The sequence below is a fragment of the Salmo salar genome, chromosome ssa17 (assembly GCF_905237065.1).
Source record: "Salmo salar chromosome ssa17, Ssal_v3.1, whole genome shotgun sequence".
Classification (NCBI taxonomy): Eukaryota; Metazoa; Chordata; class Actinopteri; order Salmoniformes; family Salmonidae; genus Salmo; species Salmo salar.
This window is the reverse complement of record NC_059458.1, coordinates 31,513,590-31,529,919: the sequence shown is the minus strand read 5'-3', so window position 1 is coordinate 31,529,919 and position 16,330 is coordinate 31,513,590. Positions and strand designations below refer to the sequence as shown.

At 42.7% G+C, this 16,330-nt stretch overlaps 1 protein-coding gene across 1 annotated transcript in view; it reads right to left on the bottom strand.

Moving 5' to 3' along the window:
* Window positions 1–1,477: 1,477 nt before the first annotated feature.
* LOC106575916 (DNA annealing helicase and endonuclease ZRANB3) overlaps window positions 1,478–16,330 on the bottom strand; it is a 90,001-nt gene continuing 75,148 nt past the window's right edge. The window contains exons 23-24 of the mRNA XM_045698616.1: window positions 6,065–6,196; window positions 1,478–2,359 (exon numbers count right to left, since the gene is read on the bottom strand). Coding sequence (XP_045554572.1) covers window positions 2,261–2,359; window positions 6,065–6,196 — 231 coding nt within the window. The 3' untranslated portion in view covers window positions 1,478–2,260. The remainder of the gene's footprint in view (window positions 2,360–6,064; window positions 6,197–16,330) is intronic.

The window sequence follows — 16,330 nt, the reverse complement described above, 5'->3', positions numbered from 1 at the left end:
AAAGACACTACCAACTAGACTACATGTAGAGGACATAAAGACACTACCAACTAGACTACATGTAGAGGACATAAAGACACTACCAACTAGACTACATGTAGAGGACATAAAGACACTACCAACTAGACTACATGTAGAGGACATAAAGACACTACCAACTAGACTACATGTAGAGGACATAAAGACACTACCAACTAGACTACATGTAGAGGACATAAAGACACTACCAACTAGACTACATGTAGAGGACATAAAGACACTACCAACTAGACTACATGTAGAGGACATAAAGACACTACCAACTAGACTACATGTAGAGGACATAAAGACACTACCAACTAGACTACATGTAGAGGACATAAAGACACTACCAACTAGACTACATGTAGAGGACATAAAGACACTACCAACTAGACTACATGTAGAGGACATAAAGACACTACCAACTAGACTACATGTAGAGGACATAAAGACACTACCAACTAGACTACATGTAGAGGACATAAAGACACTACCAACTAGACTACATGTAGAGGACATAAAGACACTACCAACTAGACTACATGTAGAGGACATAAAGACACTACCAACTAGACTACATGTAGAGGACATAAAGACACTACCAACTAGACTACATGTAGAGGACATAAAGACACTACCAACTAGACTACATGTAGAGGACATAAAGACACTACCAACTAGACTACATGTAGAGGACATAAAGACACTACCAACTAGACTACATGTAGAGGACATAAAGACACTACCAACTAGACTACATGTAGAGGACATAAAGACACTACCAACTAGACTACATGTAGAGGACATAAAGACACTACCAACTAGACTACATGTAGAGGACATAAAGACACTACCAACTAGACTACATGTAGAGGACATAAAGACACTACCAACTAGACTACATGTAGAGGACATAAAGACACTACCAACTAGACTACATGTAGAGGACATAAAGACACTATCAACTAGACTACATGTAGAGGACATAAAGACACTACCAACTAGACTACATGTAGAGGACATAAAGACACTACCAACTAGACTACATGTAGAGGACATAAAGACACTATCAACTAGACTACATGTAGAGGACATAAAGACACTACCAACTAGACTACATGTAGAGGACATAAAGACACTACCAACTAGACTACATGTAGAGGACATAAAGACACTATCAACTAGACTACATGTAGAGGACATAAAGACACTACCAACTAGACTACATGTAGAGGACATAAAGACACTACCAACTAGACTACATGTAGAGGACATAAAGACATTACCAACTAGACTACATGTAGAGGACATAAAGACACTACCAACTAGACTACATGTAGAGGACATAAAGACACTACCAACTAGACTACATGTAGAGGACATAAAGACACTACCAACTAGACTACATGTAGAGGACATAAAGACACTACCAACTAGACTACATGTAGAGGACATAAAGACACTACCAACTAGACTACATGTAGAGGACATAAAGACACTATCAACTAGACTACATGTAGAGAAGATAAAGACACTACCAACTAGACTACATGTAGAGAAGATAAAGACACTACCAACTAGACTACATGTAGAGGACATAAAGACACTACCAACTAGACTACATGTAGAGGACATGAAGGACAACACTTGCTTGTGATATCCTGTCAAGATGTAAACTAGAGCATCACACATATCAGGGTTTTTCTACCAAGTTTGCACAACCTAAAATAGCAGCGAGCGCTCGGCAGGCAGGCAGGCAGGCTGGCAATTGAAACAGGCAGCAGCCTGCCCAGCTTGGTTCAGTTCAGCCTGTATCTGAGCTAGATAAGCCTGTTATAAATCAACCCAGGCTCACTGCTGACGGTTCGGGGACAACATGGGAAGGAGCGTAGCTGCACATTTGGAACATTTGCATTTGATACAGGCAGCATTGTTTAGTTAAATCTATTCAGGTAACTCAACAAAAACCACCCTGAAAGAACAGTCTTCACACCAACAATCTCAACGATCCAACTTGAACATGATGAAATTAAAGGAAGGAGGCTATGTTCCTCTACATTGCATTGGATTGCTGGTGAATCCATAACATGGACAGTAGTGGCAGCATTGAGAACCCACTGTGACATGTAGCCTTCTTCACAGAGATGACAACACACTCAAGAAGCATCCTTCCTATGTCACTCAGTACTCCTCCAACTTTCCCTCCTTCCTTGGATGAGGAAAACATTTCATTTAATTTTCATTTCTTTATGAAGAAGCGAGTGATGTCTGAAGCCACCTTGGAGGCTGCCAGTCCTTTCTTCATCTGGCTTCTGTCTTTGGCTTGCTGAGCTGTCCTCTGTAAAACAAACAACATACTGTCATCAATACTCTGTCCTCTGTAAAACAAACAGCATACTGTCATCAATACTCTGTCCTCTGTAAAACAAACAGCATACTGTCATCAATACTCTGTCCTCTGTAAAACAAACAGCATACTGTCATCAATACTCTGTCCTCTGTAAAACAAACAACATACTGTCATCAATACTCTGTCCTCTGTAAAACAAACAACATACTGTCATCAATACTCTGTCCTCTGTAAAACAAACAGCATACTGTCATCAATACTCTGTCCTCTGTAAAACAAACATCATACTGTCATCAATACTCTGTCCTCTGTAAAACAAACAGCATACTGTCATCAATACTCTGTCCTCTGTAAAACAAACAGCATACTGTCATCAATACTCTGTCCTCTGTAAAACAAACAACATACTGTCATCAATACTGTCCTCTGTAAAACAAACAACATACTGTCATCAATACTCTGTCCTCTGTAAAACAAACAGCATACTGTCATCAATACTCTGTCCTCTGTAAAACAAACAGCATACTGTCATCAATACTCTGTCCTCTGTAAAACAAACAACATACTGTCATCAATACTCTGTCCTCTGTAAAACAAACAGCATACTGTCATCAATACTCTGTCCTCTGTAAAACAACATACTGTCATCAATACTCTGTCCTCTGTAAAACAAACAGCATACTGTCATCAATACTCTGTCCTCTGTAAAACAAACAGCATACTGTCATCAATACTCTGTCCTCTGTAAAACAAACAGCATACTGTCATCAATACTGTATTATATTATAACATGGTATGATACTATAACATGATACTATAACATGGTATTATACTATAACATGGTATTATACTATAACATGGTATTATATTATAACATGGTATTATACTATAACATGGTATTATACTATAACATGGTATTATACTATAACATGGTATTATATTATAATATGGTATTATACTATAACATGGTATTATACTATAACATGGTATTATACTATAACATGGTATTATACTATAACATGGTATTATACTATAACATGGCATTATACTATAACATGGCATTATACTATAACATGGCATTATAAAATGTTATTATAGTATATAACATGGTATATAGTATATATTATAACATGGTATTATACTATAACATGGTATTATACTATAACATGGCATTATAAAATGTTATTATATTATAACATGGTATTATAGTATATAACATGGTATATAGTATATATTATAACATGGTATTATACTATAACATGGCATTATACTATAACATGGCATTATAAAATGTTATTATATTATAACATGGTATTATAGTATATAACATGGTATATAGTATATATTATAACATGGTATTATACTATAACATGGTATTATACTATAACATGGCATTATACTATAACATGGCATTATACTATTACATGGTATTATATTCAAAAATTTTATTATACTATAACATGGTATTATACTCTAACATGGCATTATACTATAACATGGCATTATACTATAACATGGCATTATACTATAACATGGTATTATATTATAAAATGTTATTATACTATAATATGGTATTATACTATAACATGGTATTATATTATAATATGGTATTATACCATAACATGGTATTATATTATAAAATGTTATTATATACACTGCTCAAAAAAATAAAGGGAACACTTAAACAACACAATGTAACTCCAAGTCAATCACACTTCTGTGAAATCAAACTGTCCACTTAGGAAGCAACACTGATTGACAATAAATTTCACATGCTGTTGTGCAAATGGAATAGACAACAGGTGGAAATTATAGGCAATTAGCAAGACACCCCCAATAAAGGAGTGGTTCTGCAGGTGGTGACCATAGACCACTTCTCAGTTCCTATTGGTCACTGTTTTGGTCACTTTTGAATGCTGGCGGTGCTTTCACTCTAGTGGTAGCATGAGACGGAGTCTACAACCCACACAAGTGGCTCAGGTAGTGCAGCTCATCCAGGATGGCACATCAATGCGAGCTGTGGCAAGAAGGTTTGCTGTGTCTGTCAGCGTAGTGTCCAGAGCATGGAGGCGCTACCAGGAGACAGGCCAGTACATCAGGAGACGTGGAGGAGGCCGTAGGAGGGCAACAACCCAGCAGCAGGACCGCTACCTCCGCCTTTGTGCAAGGAGGAGCACTGCCAGAGCCCTGCAAAATGACCTCCAGCAGGCCACAAATGTGCATATGTCTGCTCAAACGGTCAGAAACAGACTCCATGAGGGTGGTATGAGGGCCCGACGTCCACAGGTGGGGGTTGTGCTTACAGCCCAACACCGTGCAGGACGTTTGGCATTTGCCAGAGAACACCAAGATTGGCAAATTCAACACTGGCGCCCTGTGCTCTTCACAGATGAAAGCAGGTTCACACTGAGCACATGTGACAGACGTGACAGAGTCTGGAGACGCCGTGGAGAACGTTCTGCTGCCTGCAACATCCTCCAGCATGACTGGTTTGGCGGTGGGTCAGACATGGTGTGGGGTGGCATTTCTTTGGGGGGCCGCACAGCCCTCCATGTGCTCGCCAGAGGTAGCCTGACTGCCATTAGGTACCGAGATGAGATCCTCAGACCCCTTGTGAGACCATATGCTGGTGCGGTTGGCCCTGGGTTCCTCCTAATGCAAGACAATGCTAGACCTCATGTGGCTGGAGTGTGTCAGCAGTTCCTGCAAGAGGAAGGCATTGATGCTATGGACTGGCCCGCCCGTTCCCCAGACCTGAATCCAATTGAGCACATCTGGGACATCATGTCTCGCTCCATCCACCAACGCCACGTTGCACCACAGACTGTCCAGGAGTTGGCGGATGCTTTAGTCCAGGTCTGGGAGGAGATCCCTCAGGAGACCATCCGCCACCTCATCAGGAGCATGCCCAGGCGTTGTAGGGAGGTCATACAGGCACGTGGAGGCCACACACACCACTGAGCCTCATTTTGACTTGTTTTAAGGACATTACATCAAAGTTGGATCAGCCTGTAGTGTGGTTTTCCACTTTAATTTTGAGTGTGACTCCAAATCCAGACCTCCATGGGTTGATAAATTGGATTTCCATTGATTATTTTTGTGTGATTTTGTTGTCAGCACATTCAACTATGTAAAGAAAAAAGTATTTAATAAGATTATTTCATTCATTCAGATCTAGGATGTGTTGTTTTAGTGTTCCCTTTATTTTTTTGAGCAGTGTACTATAACATGGTATTATACTATAACATGGTATTATATTATAATATGGTATTATACTATAACATGGTATTATATTATAATATGGTATTATACTATAACATGGTATTATATTATAACATGGTATTATACTATAACATGGTATTATATTATAATATGGTATTATATTATAATAGGGTATTATACTATAACATGGTATTATATTATAATATGGTATTATACTATAACATGGTATTATATTATAATATGGCATTATACTATAACATGGTATTATCATGGTGGTGATCTGAGAGGGCATATGGCTAGGGTGTAATGAAGCACCATGTAGGACTGAGTGTTTATGTGGACACAGAGGAGCGGGGACCAGGACCCTTGTGGTTCTGTGGCAGACGGTGCGGGTTGTCCAGTGAACACTGTGTGTGATGGGGGGTGTGCATGCCCATAGTGTGTGTGTGTCTGTGTGTACTGGACTCTTACGGTTCTGTGGCAGACGGTGCAGAGTGTCTGTAGGTTGTCCAGGGAACACTGTCCTCCCCCACTGTAGACGGGTCGGATGTGGTCCACCTGCCAGAACTGACCCTCCACAGGGGCACGAATCATCTCATTCAGCTGGACACAACACAGACAATTTTAATAAATACATTTTTCAGTAAAGAGGTAGTATAATGATTATATCATTTACAGTTTTAGTAGCTCAAACGGGTAAACAAACAATTTGGTGTAAGAAATATTTGTAAAATCCCTTATGAGTTTTGTCCATGTGTTTTTCATAATAGAATCTTGTCATTCTTCCCATGTCAGCATCACGTTTCCTCGGGCTGGCTGTTTGTCTGTGTCCGTCTGTCTCTCTTCAGACAGTGAGAATGACAAGTCTCTAATGTAAGAGAACGAGCTGGGGACTCTGGGAACAGGTAGGAAATCAAACGCCTGTAATTCTAGTTCTATGGCCTGGAGCTGGGGAACACTAGAACCAAAATGGAGGCATTTCATTCACTCTGCATTCCCCCCCCTCCTCGCTCCATACAGAACATTCACTCTGCATTCCCCCCCCCCTCCTCGCTCCATACAGAACATTCACTCTGCATTCCCCCCCCCCTCCATACAGAACATTCACTCTGCATTCCACCCCCCTCCTCGCTCCATACAGAACATTCACTCTGCATCCCCCCCTCCTCGCTCCATACAGAACATTCACTCTGCATCCCCCCCCCTCCTCGCTCCATACAGAACATTCACTCTGCACCCCCCCTCGCTCCATACAGAACATTCACTCTGCATTCCCCCCCTCCTCGCTCCATACAGAACATTCACTCTGCATTCCCCCCCTCCTCGCTCCATACAGAACATTCACTCTGCATTCCCCCCCTCCTCGCTCCATACAGAACATTCACTCTGCATTCCCCCCCTCCTCGCTCCATACAGAACATTCACTCTGCATTCTCCCCCCCTCGCTCCATACAGAACATTCACTCTGCGTTCCCCCCCTCCTCGCTCCATACAGAACATTAACTCTGCATTCCCCCCCTCCTCGCTCCATACAGAACATTCACTTTGCATTCCCCCCTCCTCGCTCCATACAGAACATTCACTCTGCATTCCCCCCCCTCCTCGCTCCATACAGAACATTCACTCTGCATTCCCCCCCCTCCTCGCTCCATACAGAACATTCACTCTGCATTCCCCCCCTCCTCGCTCCATACAGAACATTCACTCTGCATTCCCCCCCCTCCTCGCTCCATACAGAACATTCACTCTGCATTCCCCCCCTCCTCGCTCCATACAGAACATTCACTCTGCATTCCACCCCCCCTCCTCGCTCCATACAGAACATTCACTCTGCATTCCCCCCCTCCTCGCTCCATACAGAACATTCACTCTGCATTCCACCCCCCTCCTCGCTCCATACAGAACATTCACTCTGCATTCCACCCCCCTCCTCGCTCCATACAGAACATTCACTCTGCATTCCCCCACTGGTGTACGAATGCCTTAGAAACCCTCTACTAAAGCCAGAGAAGGGGAACCCTGGGGACGATTCAGCCCAGAAACTAGCATGCACACACACCATCACACACAGACACAATTACCAGCGCACCAATACAATGTATTAATCAGCAGTTGTTCTCGGTGGTTTCTGTGCAGTACAGAGGTCCTGTTAGTGTCAGGCCAAATCCAGCCATTGATCTGTGAGCGAGACGGCACAAGGTCTTTACAGTAGAAATGGCAGAGCCAAATCAAACAGGCTCTTGGCTGAGGTGAGGTTGAGCTGTGGGAGAAATCCATGGAGGATCTGACAGTACAGGCCAATCTATTTACTGTGAGCCGAGAGAGAGGAAGTCAAACACGCACACAGGCTGAGAGAGGAACTTGTGTGTCAACAGTACAGTACACCCCCTCCACACACACACCCCCCCTCCACACACACACCCCCCCTCCACCCACACCCCCTCCACATCTAATGGTTTATCTTCCCCAGCACAAAGCAGCAGATTCCAAGGAAGATAAGTGTCAGTCAGTAGTGGAGAGGACTGAGTGTTCTCCTCTTCTCTCTCAGAGGAGCCATCATAAGTGGCTCCTCTCCCAGTGTATAATATAATGTCTACTAAAGCCTTTAGTGGTCTCTCTCCCAGTGTATAATATAATGTCTACTAAAGCCTTTAGTGGTCTCTCTCCCCTCCTCTCCCAGTGTATAATATAATGTCTACTAAAGCCTTTAGTGGTCTCTCTCCCCCTCCTCTCCCAGTGTATAATATAATGTCTACTAAAGCCTTTAGTGGTCTCTCTCCCCTCCTCTCCCAGTGTATAATATAATGTCTACTAAAGCCTTTAGTGGTCTCTCTCCCCTCCTCTCCCAGTGTATAACATAATGTCTACTAAAGCCTTTAGTGGTCTCTCCCCCTCCTCTCCCATTGTATAATATAATGTCTACTAAAGCCTTTAGTGGTCTCACCCCTCCTCTCCCAGTGTATAATATAATGTCAACTAAAGCCTTTAGTGGTCTCTCTCCCCCTCCTCTCCCAGTGTATAATATAATGTCTACTAAAGCCTTTAGTGGTCTCTCTCCCCTCCTCTCCCAGTGTATAATATAATGTCTACTAAAGCCTTTAGTGGTCTCTCTCCCCCTCCTCTCCCAGTGTATAATATAATGTCTACTAAAGCCTTTAGTGGTCTCTCCCCTCCTCTCCCAGTGTATAATATAATGTCTACTAAAGCCTTTAGTGGTCTCTCCCCTCCTCTCCCAGTGTATAATATAATGTCTACTAAAGCCTTTAGTGGTCTCTCCCCCTCCTCTCCATGTGTATAATATAATGTCTACTAAAGCCTTTAGTGGTCTGTACTCCTCCTCTCCCAGTGTATAATATAATGTCTACTAAAGCCTTTAGTGGTCTCTCCCCTCCTCTCCCAGTGTATAATATAATGTCTACTAAAGCCTTTAGTGGTCTCTCCCCCTCCTCTCCCAGTGTATAATATAATGTCTACTAAAGCCTTTAGTGGTCTCTCTCCCCTCCTCTCCCAGTGTATAATATAATGTCTACTAAAGCCTTTAGTGGTCTCTCTCCCCTCCTCTCCCAGTGTATAATATAATGTCTACTAAAGCCTTTAGTGGTCTCTCTCCCCTCCTCTCCCAGTGTATAATATAATGTCTACTAAAGCCTTTAGTGGTCTCTCTCCCCCTCCTCTCCCAGTGTATAATATAATGTCTACTAAAGCCTTTAGTGGCCTCTCCCCCTCCTCTCCCAGTGTATAATATAATGTCTACTAAAGCCTTTAGTGGTCTGTCCCTCTCCTCTCCCAGTGTATAATATAATGTCTACTAAAGCCTTTAGTGGTCTCTCTCCCCCTCCTCTCCCAGTGTATAATATAATGTCTACTAAAGCCTTTAGTGGCCTCTCCCCCTCCTCTCCCAGTGTATAATATAATGTCTACTAAAGCCTTTAGTGGTCTGTCCCTCTCCTCTCCCAGTGTATAATATAATGTCTACTAAAGCCTTTAGTGGTCTCTCTCCCCTCCTCTCCCAGTGTATAATATAATGTCTACTAAAGCCTTTAGTGGTCTCTCTCCCCCTCCTCTCCCAGTGTATAATATAATGTCTACTAAAGCCTTTAGTGGTCTCTCTCCCCCTCCTCTCCCAGTGTATAATATAATGTCTACTAAAGCCTTTAGTGGTCTCTCTCCCCCTCCTCTCCCAGTGTATAATATAATGTCTACTAAAGCCTTTAGTGGTCTCTCCCCCTCCTCTCCCAGTGTATAATATAATGTCTACTAAAGCCTTTAGTGGTCTCTCTCCCCCTCCTCTCCCAGTGTATAATATAATGTCTACTAAAGCCTTTAGTGGTCTCTCTCCCCCTCCTCTCCCAGTGTATAATATAATGTCTACTAAAGCCTTTAGTGGTCTCTCTCCCCCTCCTCTCCCAGTGTATAATATAATGTCGACTAAAGCCTTTAGTGGTCTCTCTCCCCTCCTCTCCCAGTGTATAATATGTCTACTAAAGCCTTTAGTGGTCTCTCTCCCCCTCCTCTCCCAGTGTATAATATAATGTCTACTAAAGCCTTTAGTGGTCTCTCTCCCCCTCCTCTCCCAGTGTATAATATAATGTCTACTAAAGCCTTTAGTGGTCTCTCCCCCTCCTCTCCCAGTGTATAATATAATGTCTACTAAAGCCTTTAGTGGTCTCTCTCCCCTCCTCTCCCAGTGTATAATATAATGTCTACTAAAGCCTTTAGTGGTCTCTCCCCCTCCTCTCCCAGTGTATAATATAATGTCTACTAAAGCCTTTAGTGGTCTCTCCCCCTCCTCTCCCAGTGTATAATATAATGTCTACTAAAGCCTTTAGTGGTCTCTCTCCCCCTCCTCTCCCAGTGTATAATATAATGTCTACTAAAGCCTTTAGTGGTCTCTCCCCCTCCTCTCCCAGTGTATAATATAATGTCTACTAAAGCCTTTAGTGGTCTCTCTCCCCCTCCTCTCCCAGTGTATAATATAATGTCTACTAAAGCCTTTAGTGGTCTCTCTCCCCCTCCTCTCCCAGTGTATAATATAATGTCTACTAAAGCCTTTAGTGGTCTCTCTCCCCTCCTCTCCCAGTGTATAATATAATGTCTACTAAAGCCTTTAGTGGTCTCTCTCCCCCTCCTCTCCCAGTGTATAATATAATGTCTACTAAAGCCTTTAGTGGTCTCTCTCCCCCTCCTCTCCCAGTGTATAATATAATGTCTACTAAAGCCTTTAGTGGTCTCTCCCCCTCCTCTCCCAGTGTATAATATAATGTCTACTAAAGCCTTTAGTGGTCTCTCCCCCTCCTCTCCCAGTGTATAATATAATGTCTACTAAAGCCTTTAGTGGTCTCTCTCCCCCTCCTCTCCCAGTGTATAATATAATGTCTACTAAAGCCTTTAGTGGTCTCTCTCCCAGTGTATAATATAATGTCTACTAAAGCCTTTAGTGGTCTCTCTCCCCTCCTCTCCCAGTGTATAATATAATGTCTACTAAAGCCTTTAGTGGTCTCTCCCCCTCCTCTCCCAGTGTATAATATAATGTCTACTAAAGCCTTTAGTGGTCTCTCCCCCTCCTCTCCCAGTGTATAATATAATGTCTACTAAAGCCTTTAGTGGTCTCTCTCCCCCTCCTCTCCCAGTGTATAATATAATGTCTACTAAAGCCTTTAGTGGTCTCTCTCCCCCCTCCTCTCCCAGTGTATAATATAATGTCTACTAAAGCCTTTAGTGGTCTGTCCCTCTCCTCTCCCAGTGTATAATATAATGTCTACTAAAGCCTTTAGTGCTCTCTCTCCCCCTCCTCTCCCAGTGTATAATATAATGTCTACTAAAGCCTTTAGTGGTCTCTCTCCCCCTCCTCTCCCAGTGTATAATATAATGTCTACTAAAGCCTTTAGTGGTCTCTCTCCCCCTCCTCTCCCAGTGTATAATATAATGTCTACTAAAGCCTTTAGTGGTCTGTCCCTCTCCTCTCCCAGTGTATAATATAATGTCTACTAAAGCCTTTAGTGGTCTCTCTCCCCCTCCTCTCCCAGTGTATAATATAATGTCTACTAAAGCCTTTAGTGGTCTCTCTCCCCCTCCTCTCCCAGTGTATAATATAATGTCTACTAAAGCCTTTAGTGGTCTCTCCCCCTCCTCTCCCAGTGTATAATATAATGTCTACTAAAGCCTTTAGTGGTCTCTCTCCCCCTCCTCTCCCAGTGTATAATATAATGTCTACTAAAGCCTTTAGTGGTCTCTCCCCCTCCTCTCCCAGTGTATAATATAATGTCTACTAAAGCCTTTAGTGGTCTCTCTCCCCCTCCTCTCCCAGTGTATAATATAATGTCGACTAAAGCCTTTAGTGGTCTCTCTCCCCTCCTCTCCCAGTGTATAATATGTCTACTAAAGCCTTTAGTGGTCTCTCTCCCCTCCTCTCCCAGTGTATAATATAATGTCTACTAAAGCCTTTAGTGGTCTCTCTCCCCTCCTCTCCCAGTGTATAATATAATGTCTACTAAAGCCTTTAGTGGTCTCTCTCCCCCTCCTCTCCCAGTGTATAATATAATGTCTACTAAAGCCTTTAGTGGTCTCTCTCCCCCTCCTCTCCCAGTGTATAATATAATGTCTACTAAAGCCTTTAGTGGCCTCTCCCCCTCCTCTCCCAGTGTATAATATAATGTCTACTAAAGCCTTTAGTGGTCTGTCCCTCTCCTCTCCCAGTGTATAATATAATGTCTACTAAAGCCTTTAGTGGTCTCTCTCCCCCTCCTCTCCCAGTGTATAATATAATGTCTACTAAAGCCTTTAGTGGCCTCTCCCCTCCTCTCCCAGTGTATAATATAATGTCTACTAAAGCCTTTAGTGGTCTCTCCCTCTCCTCTCCCAGTGTATAATATAATGTCTACTAAAGCCTTTAGTGGTCTCTCTCCCCCTCCTCTCCCAGTGTATAATATAATGTCTACTAAAGCCTTTAGTGGTCTCTCTCCCCCTCCTCTCCCAGTGTATAATATAATGTCTACTAAAGCCTTTAGTGGTCTCTCCCCCTCCTCTCCCAGTGTATAATATAATGTCTACTAAAGCCTTTAGTGGTCTCTCCCCCTCCTCTCCCAGTGTATAATATAATGTCTACTAAAGCCTTTAGTGGTCTCTCCCCCTCCTCTCCCAGTGTATAATATAATGTCTACTAAAGCCTTTAGTGGTCTCACCCCTCCTCTCCCAGTGTATAATATAATGTCAACTAAAGCCTTTAGTGGTCTCTCCCCCTCCTCTCCCATTGTATAATATAATGTCTACTAAAGCCTTTAGTGGTCTCACCCCTCCTCTCCCAGTGTATAATATAATGTCTACTAAAGCCTTTAGTGGTCTCTCTCCCCTCCTCTCCCAGTGTATAATATAATGTCTACTAAAGCCTTTAGTGGTCTCTCCCCCTCCTCTCCCAGTGTATAATATAATGTCTACTAAAGCCTTTAGTGGTCTGTCCCCCCTCCTCTCCCAGTGTATAATATAATGTCTACTAAAGCCTTTAGTGGTCTCTCTCCCCCTCCTCTCCCAGTGTATAATATAATGTCTACTAAAGCCTTTAGTGGTCTCTCCCCCTCCTCTCCCAGTGTATAATATAATGTCTACTAAAGCCTTTAGTGGTCTCTCTCCCCCTCCTCTCCCAGTGTATAATATAATGTCTACTAAAGCCTTTAGTGGTCTCTCTCCCCCTCCTCTCCCAGTGTATAATATAATGTCTACTAAAGCCTTTAGTGGTCTCTCTCCCCTCCTCTCCCAGTGTATAATATAATGTCTACTAAAGCCTTTAGTGGTCTCTCTCCCCCTCCTCTCCCAGTGTATAATATAATGTCTACTAAAGCCTTTAGTGGTCTCTCTCCCCTCCTCTCCCAGTGTATAATATAATGTCTACTAAAGCCTTTAGTGGTCTCTCTCCCCTCCTCTCCCAGTGTATAATATAATGTCTACTAAAGCCTTTAGTGGTCTCTCCCCTCCTCTCCCAGTGTATAATATAATGTCTACTAAAGCCTTTAGTGGTCTCTCTCCCCCTCCTCTCCCAGTGTATAATATAATGTCTACTAAAGCCTTTAGTGGTCTCTCTCCCCCCTCCTCTCCCAGTGTATAATATAATGTCTACTAAAGCCTTTAGTGGTCTCTCTCCCCTCCTCTCCCAGTGTATAATATAATGTCTACTAAAGCCTTTAGTGGTCTCTCTCCCCCTCCTCTCCCAGTGTATAATATAATGTCTACTAAAGCCTTTAGTGGTCTCTCTCCCCCTCCTCTCCCAGTGTATAATATAATGTCTACTAAAGCCTTTAGTGGTCTCTCCCCCTCCTCGCCCAGTGTATAATATAATGTCTACTAAAGCCTTTAGTGGTCTCTCCCCCTCCTCTCCCAGTGTATAATATAATGTCTACTAAAGCCTTTAGTGGTCTCTCTCCCCCTCCTCTCCCAGTGTATAATATAATGTCTACTAAAGCCTTTAGTGGTCTCTCTCCCCTCCTCTCCCAGTGTATAATATAATGTCTACTAAAGCCTTTAGTGGTCTCTCTCCCCTCCTCTCCCAGTGTATAATATAATGTCTACTAAAGCCTTTAGTGGTCTCTCTCCCCTCCTCTCCCAGTGTATAATATAATGTCTACTAAAGCCTTTAGTGGTCTCTCCCCTCCTCTCCCAGTGTATAATATAATGTCTACTAAAGCCTTTAGTGGTCTCTCTCCCCCTCCTCTCCCAGTGTATAATATAATGTCTACTAAAGCCTTTAGTGGTCTGTCCCTCTCCTCTCCCAGTGTATAATATAATGTCTACTAAAGCCTTTAGTGGTCTCTCTCCCCCTCCTCTCCCAGTGTATAATATAATGTCTACTAAAGCCTTTAGTGGTCTCTCCCCTCCTCTCCCAGTGTATAATATAATGTCTACTAAAGCCTTTAGTGGTCTCTCCCCTCCTCTCCCAGTGTATAATATAATGTCTACTAAAGCCTTTAGTGGTCTCTCTCCCCTCCTCTCCCAGTGTATAATATAATGTCTACTAAAGCCTTTAGTGGTCTCTCTCCCCCTCCTCTCCCAGTGTATAATATAATGTCTACTAAAGCCTTTAGTGGTCTCTCTCCCCCTCCTCTCCCAGTGTATAATATAATGTCTACTAAAGCCTTTAGTGGTCTCTCTCCCCCTCCTCTCCCAGTGTATAATATAATGTCTACTAAAGCCTTTAGTGGTCTCTCTCCCCTCCTCTCCCAGTGTATAATATGTCTACTAAAGCCTTTAGTGGTCTCTCTCCCCTCCTCTCCCAGTGTATAATATAATGTCTACTAAAGCCTTTAGTGGTCTCTCTCCCCTCCTCTCCCAGTGTATAATATAATGTCTACTAAAGCCTTTAGTGGTCTCTCTCCCCTCCTCTCCCAGTGTATAATATAATGTCTACTAAAGCCTTTAGTGGTCTCTCTCCCCTCCTCTCCCAGTGTATAATATAATGTCTACTAAAGCCTTTAGTGGTCTCTCTCCCCTCCTCTCCCAGTGTATAATATAATGTCTACTAAAGCCTTTAGTGGTCTCTCCCCCTCCTCTCCCAGTGTATAATATAATGTCTACTAAAGCCTTTAGTGGTCTCTCTCCCCCTCCTCTCCCAGTGTCTTATATAATGTCTACTAAAGCCTTTAGTGGTCTGTCCCCCTCCTCTCCCAGTGTATAATATAATGTCTACTAAAGCCTTTAGTGGTCTCTCTCCCCCTCCTCTCCCAGTGTATAATATAATGTCTACTAAAGCCTTTAGTGGTCTCTCCCCCTCCTCTCCCAGTGTATAATATAATGTCTACTAAAGCCTTTAGTGGTCTCTCTCCCCTCCTCTCCCAGTGTATAATATAATGTCTACTAAAGCCTTTAGTGGTCTCTCTTCCCCCTCCTCTCCCAGTGTATAATATAATGTCTACTAAAGCCTTTAGTGGTCTCTCTCCCCCTCCTCTCCCAGTGTATAATATAATGTCTACTAAAGCCTTTAGTGGTCTCTCTCCCCCTCCTCTCCCAGTGTATAATATAATGTCTACTAAAGCCTTTAGTGGTCTCTCTCCCCCTCCTCTCCCAGTGTATAATATAATGTCTACTAAAGCCTTTAGTGGTCTCTCCCCCTCCTCTCCCAGTGTATAATATAATGTCTACTAAAGCCTTTAGTGGTCTCTCCCCCTCCTCTCCCAGTGTATAATATAATGTCTACTAAAGCCTTTAGTGGTCTCTCCCCTCCTCTCCCAGTGTATAATATAATGTCTACTAAAGCCTTTAGTGGTCTCTCCCCCTCCTCTCCCAGTGTATAATATAATGTCTACTAAAGCCTTTAGTGGTCTCTCCCCCTCCTCTCCCAGTGTATAATATAATGTCTACTAAAGCCTTTAGTGGTCTCTCTCCCCTCCTCTCCCAGTGTATAATATAATGTCTACTAAAGCCTTTAGTGGTCTCTCTCCCCCTCCTCTCCCAGTGTATAATATAATGTCTACTAAAGCCTTTAGTGGTCTCTCTCCCCTCCTCTCCCAGTGTATAATATAATGTCTACTAAAGCCTTTAGTGGTCTCTCTCCCCCTCCTCTCCCAGTGTATAATATAATGTCTACTAAAGCCTTTAGTGGTCTCTCTCCCCCTCCTCTCCCAGTGTATAATATAATGTCTACTAAAGCCTTTAGTGGTCTCTCTCCCCTCCTCTCCCAGTGTATAATATAATGTCTACTAAAGCCTTTAGTGGTCTCTCTCCCCTCCTCTCCCAGTGTATAATATAATGTCT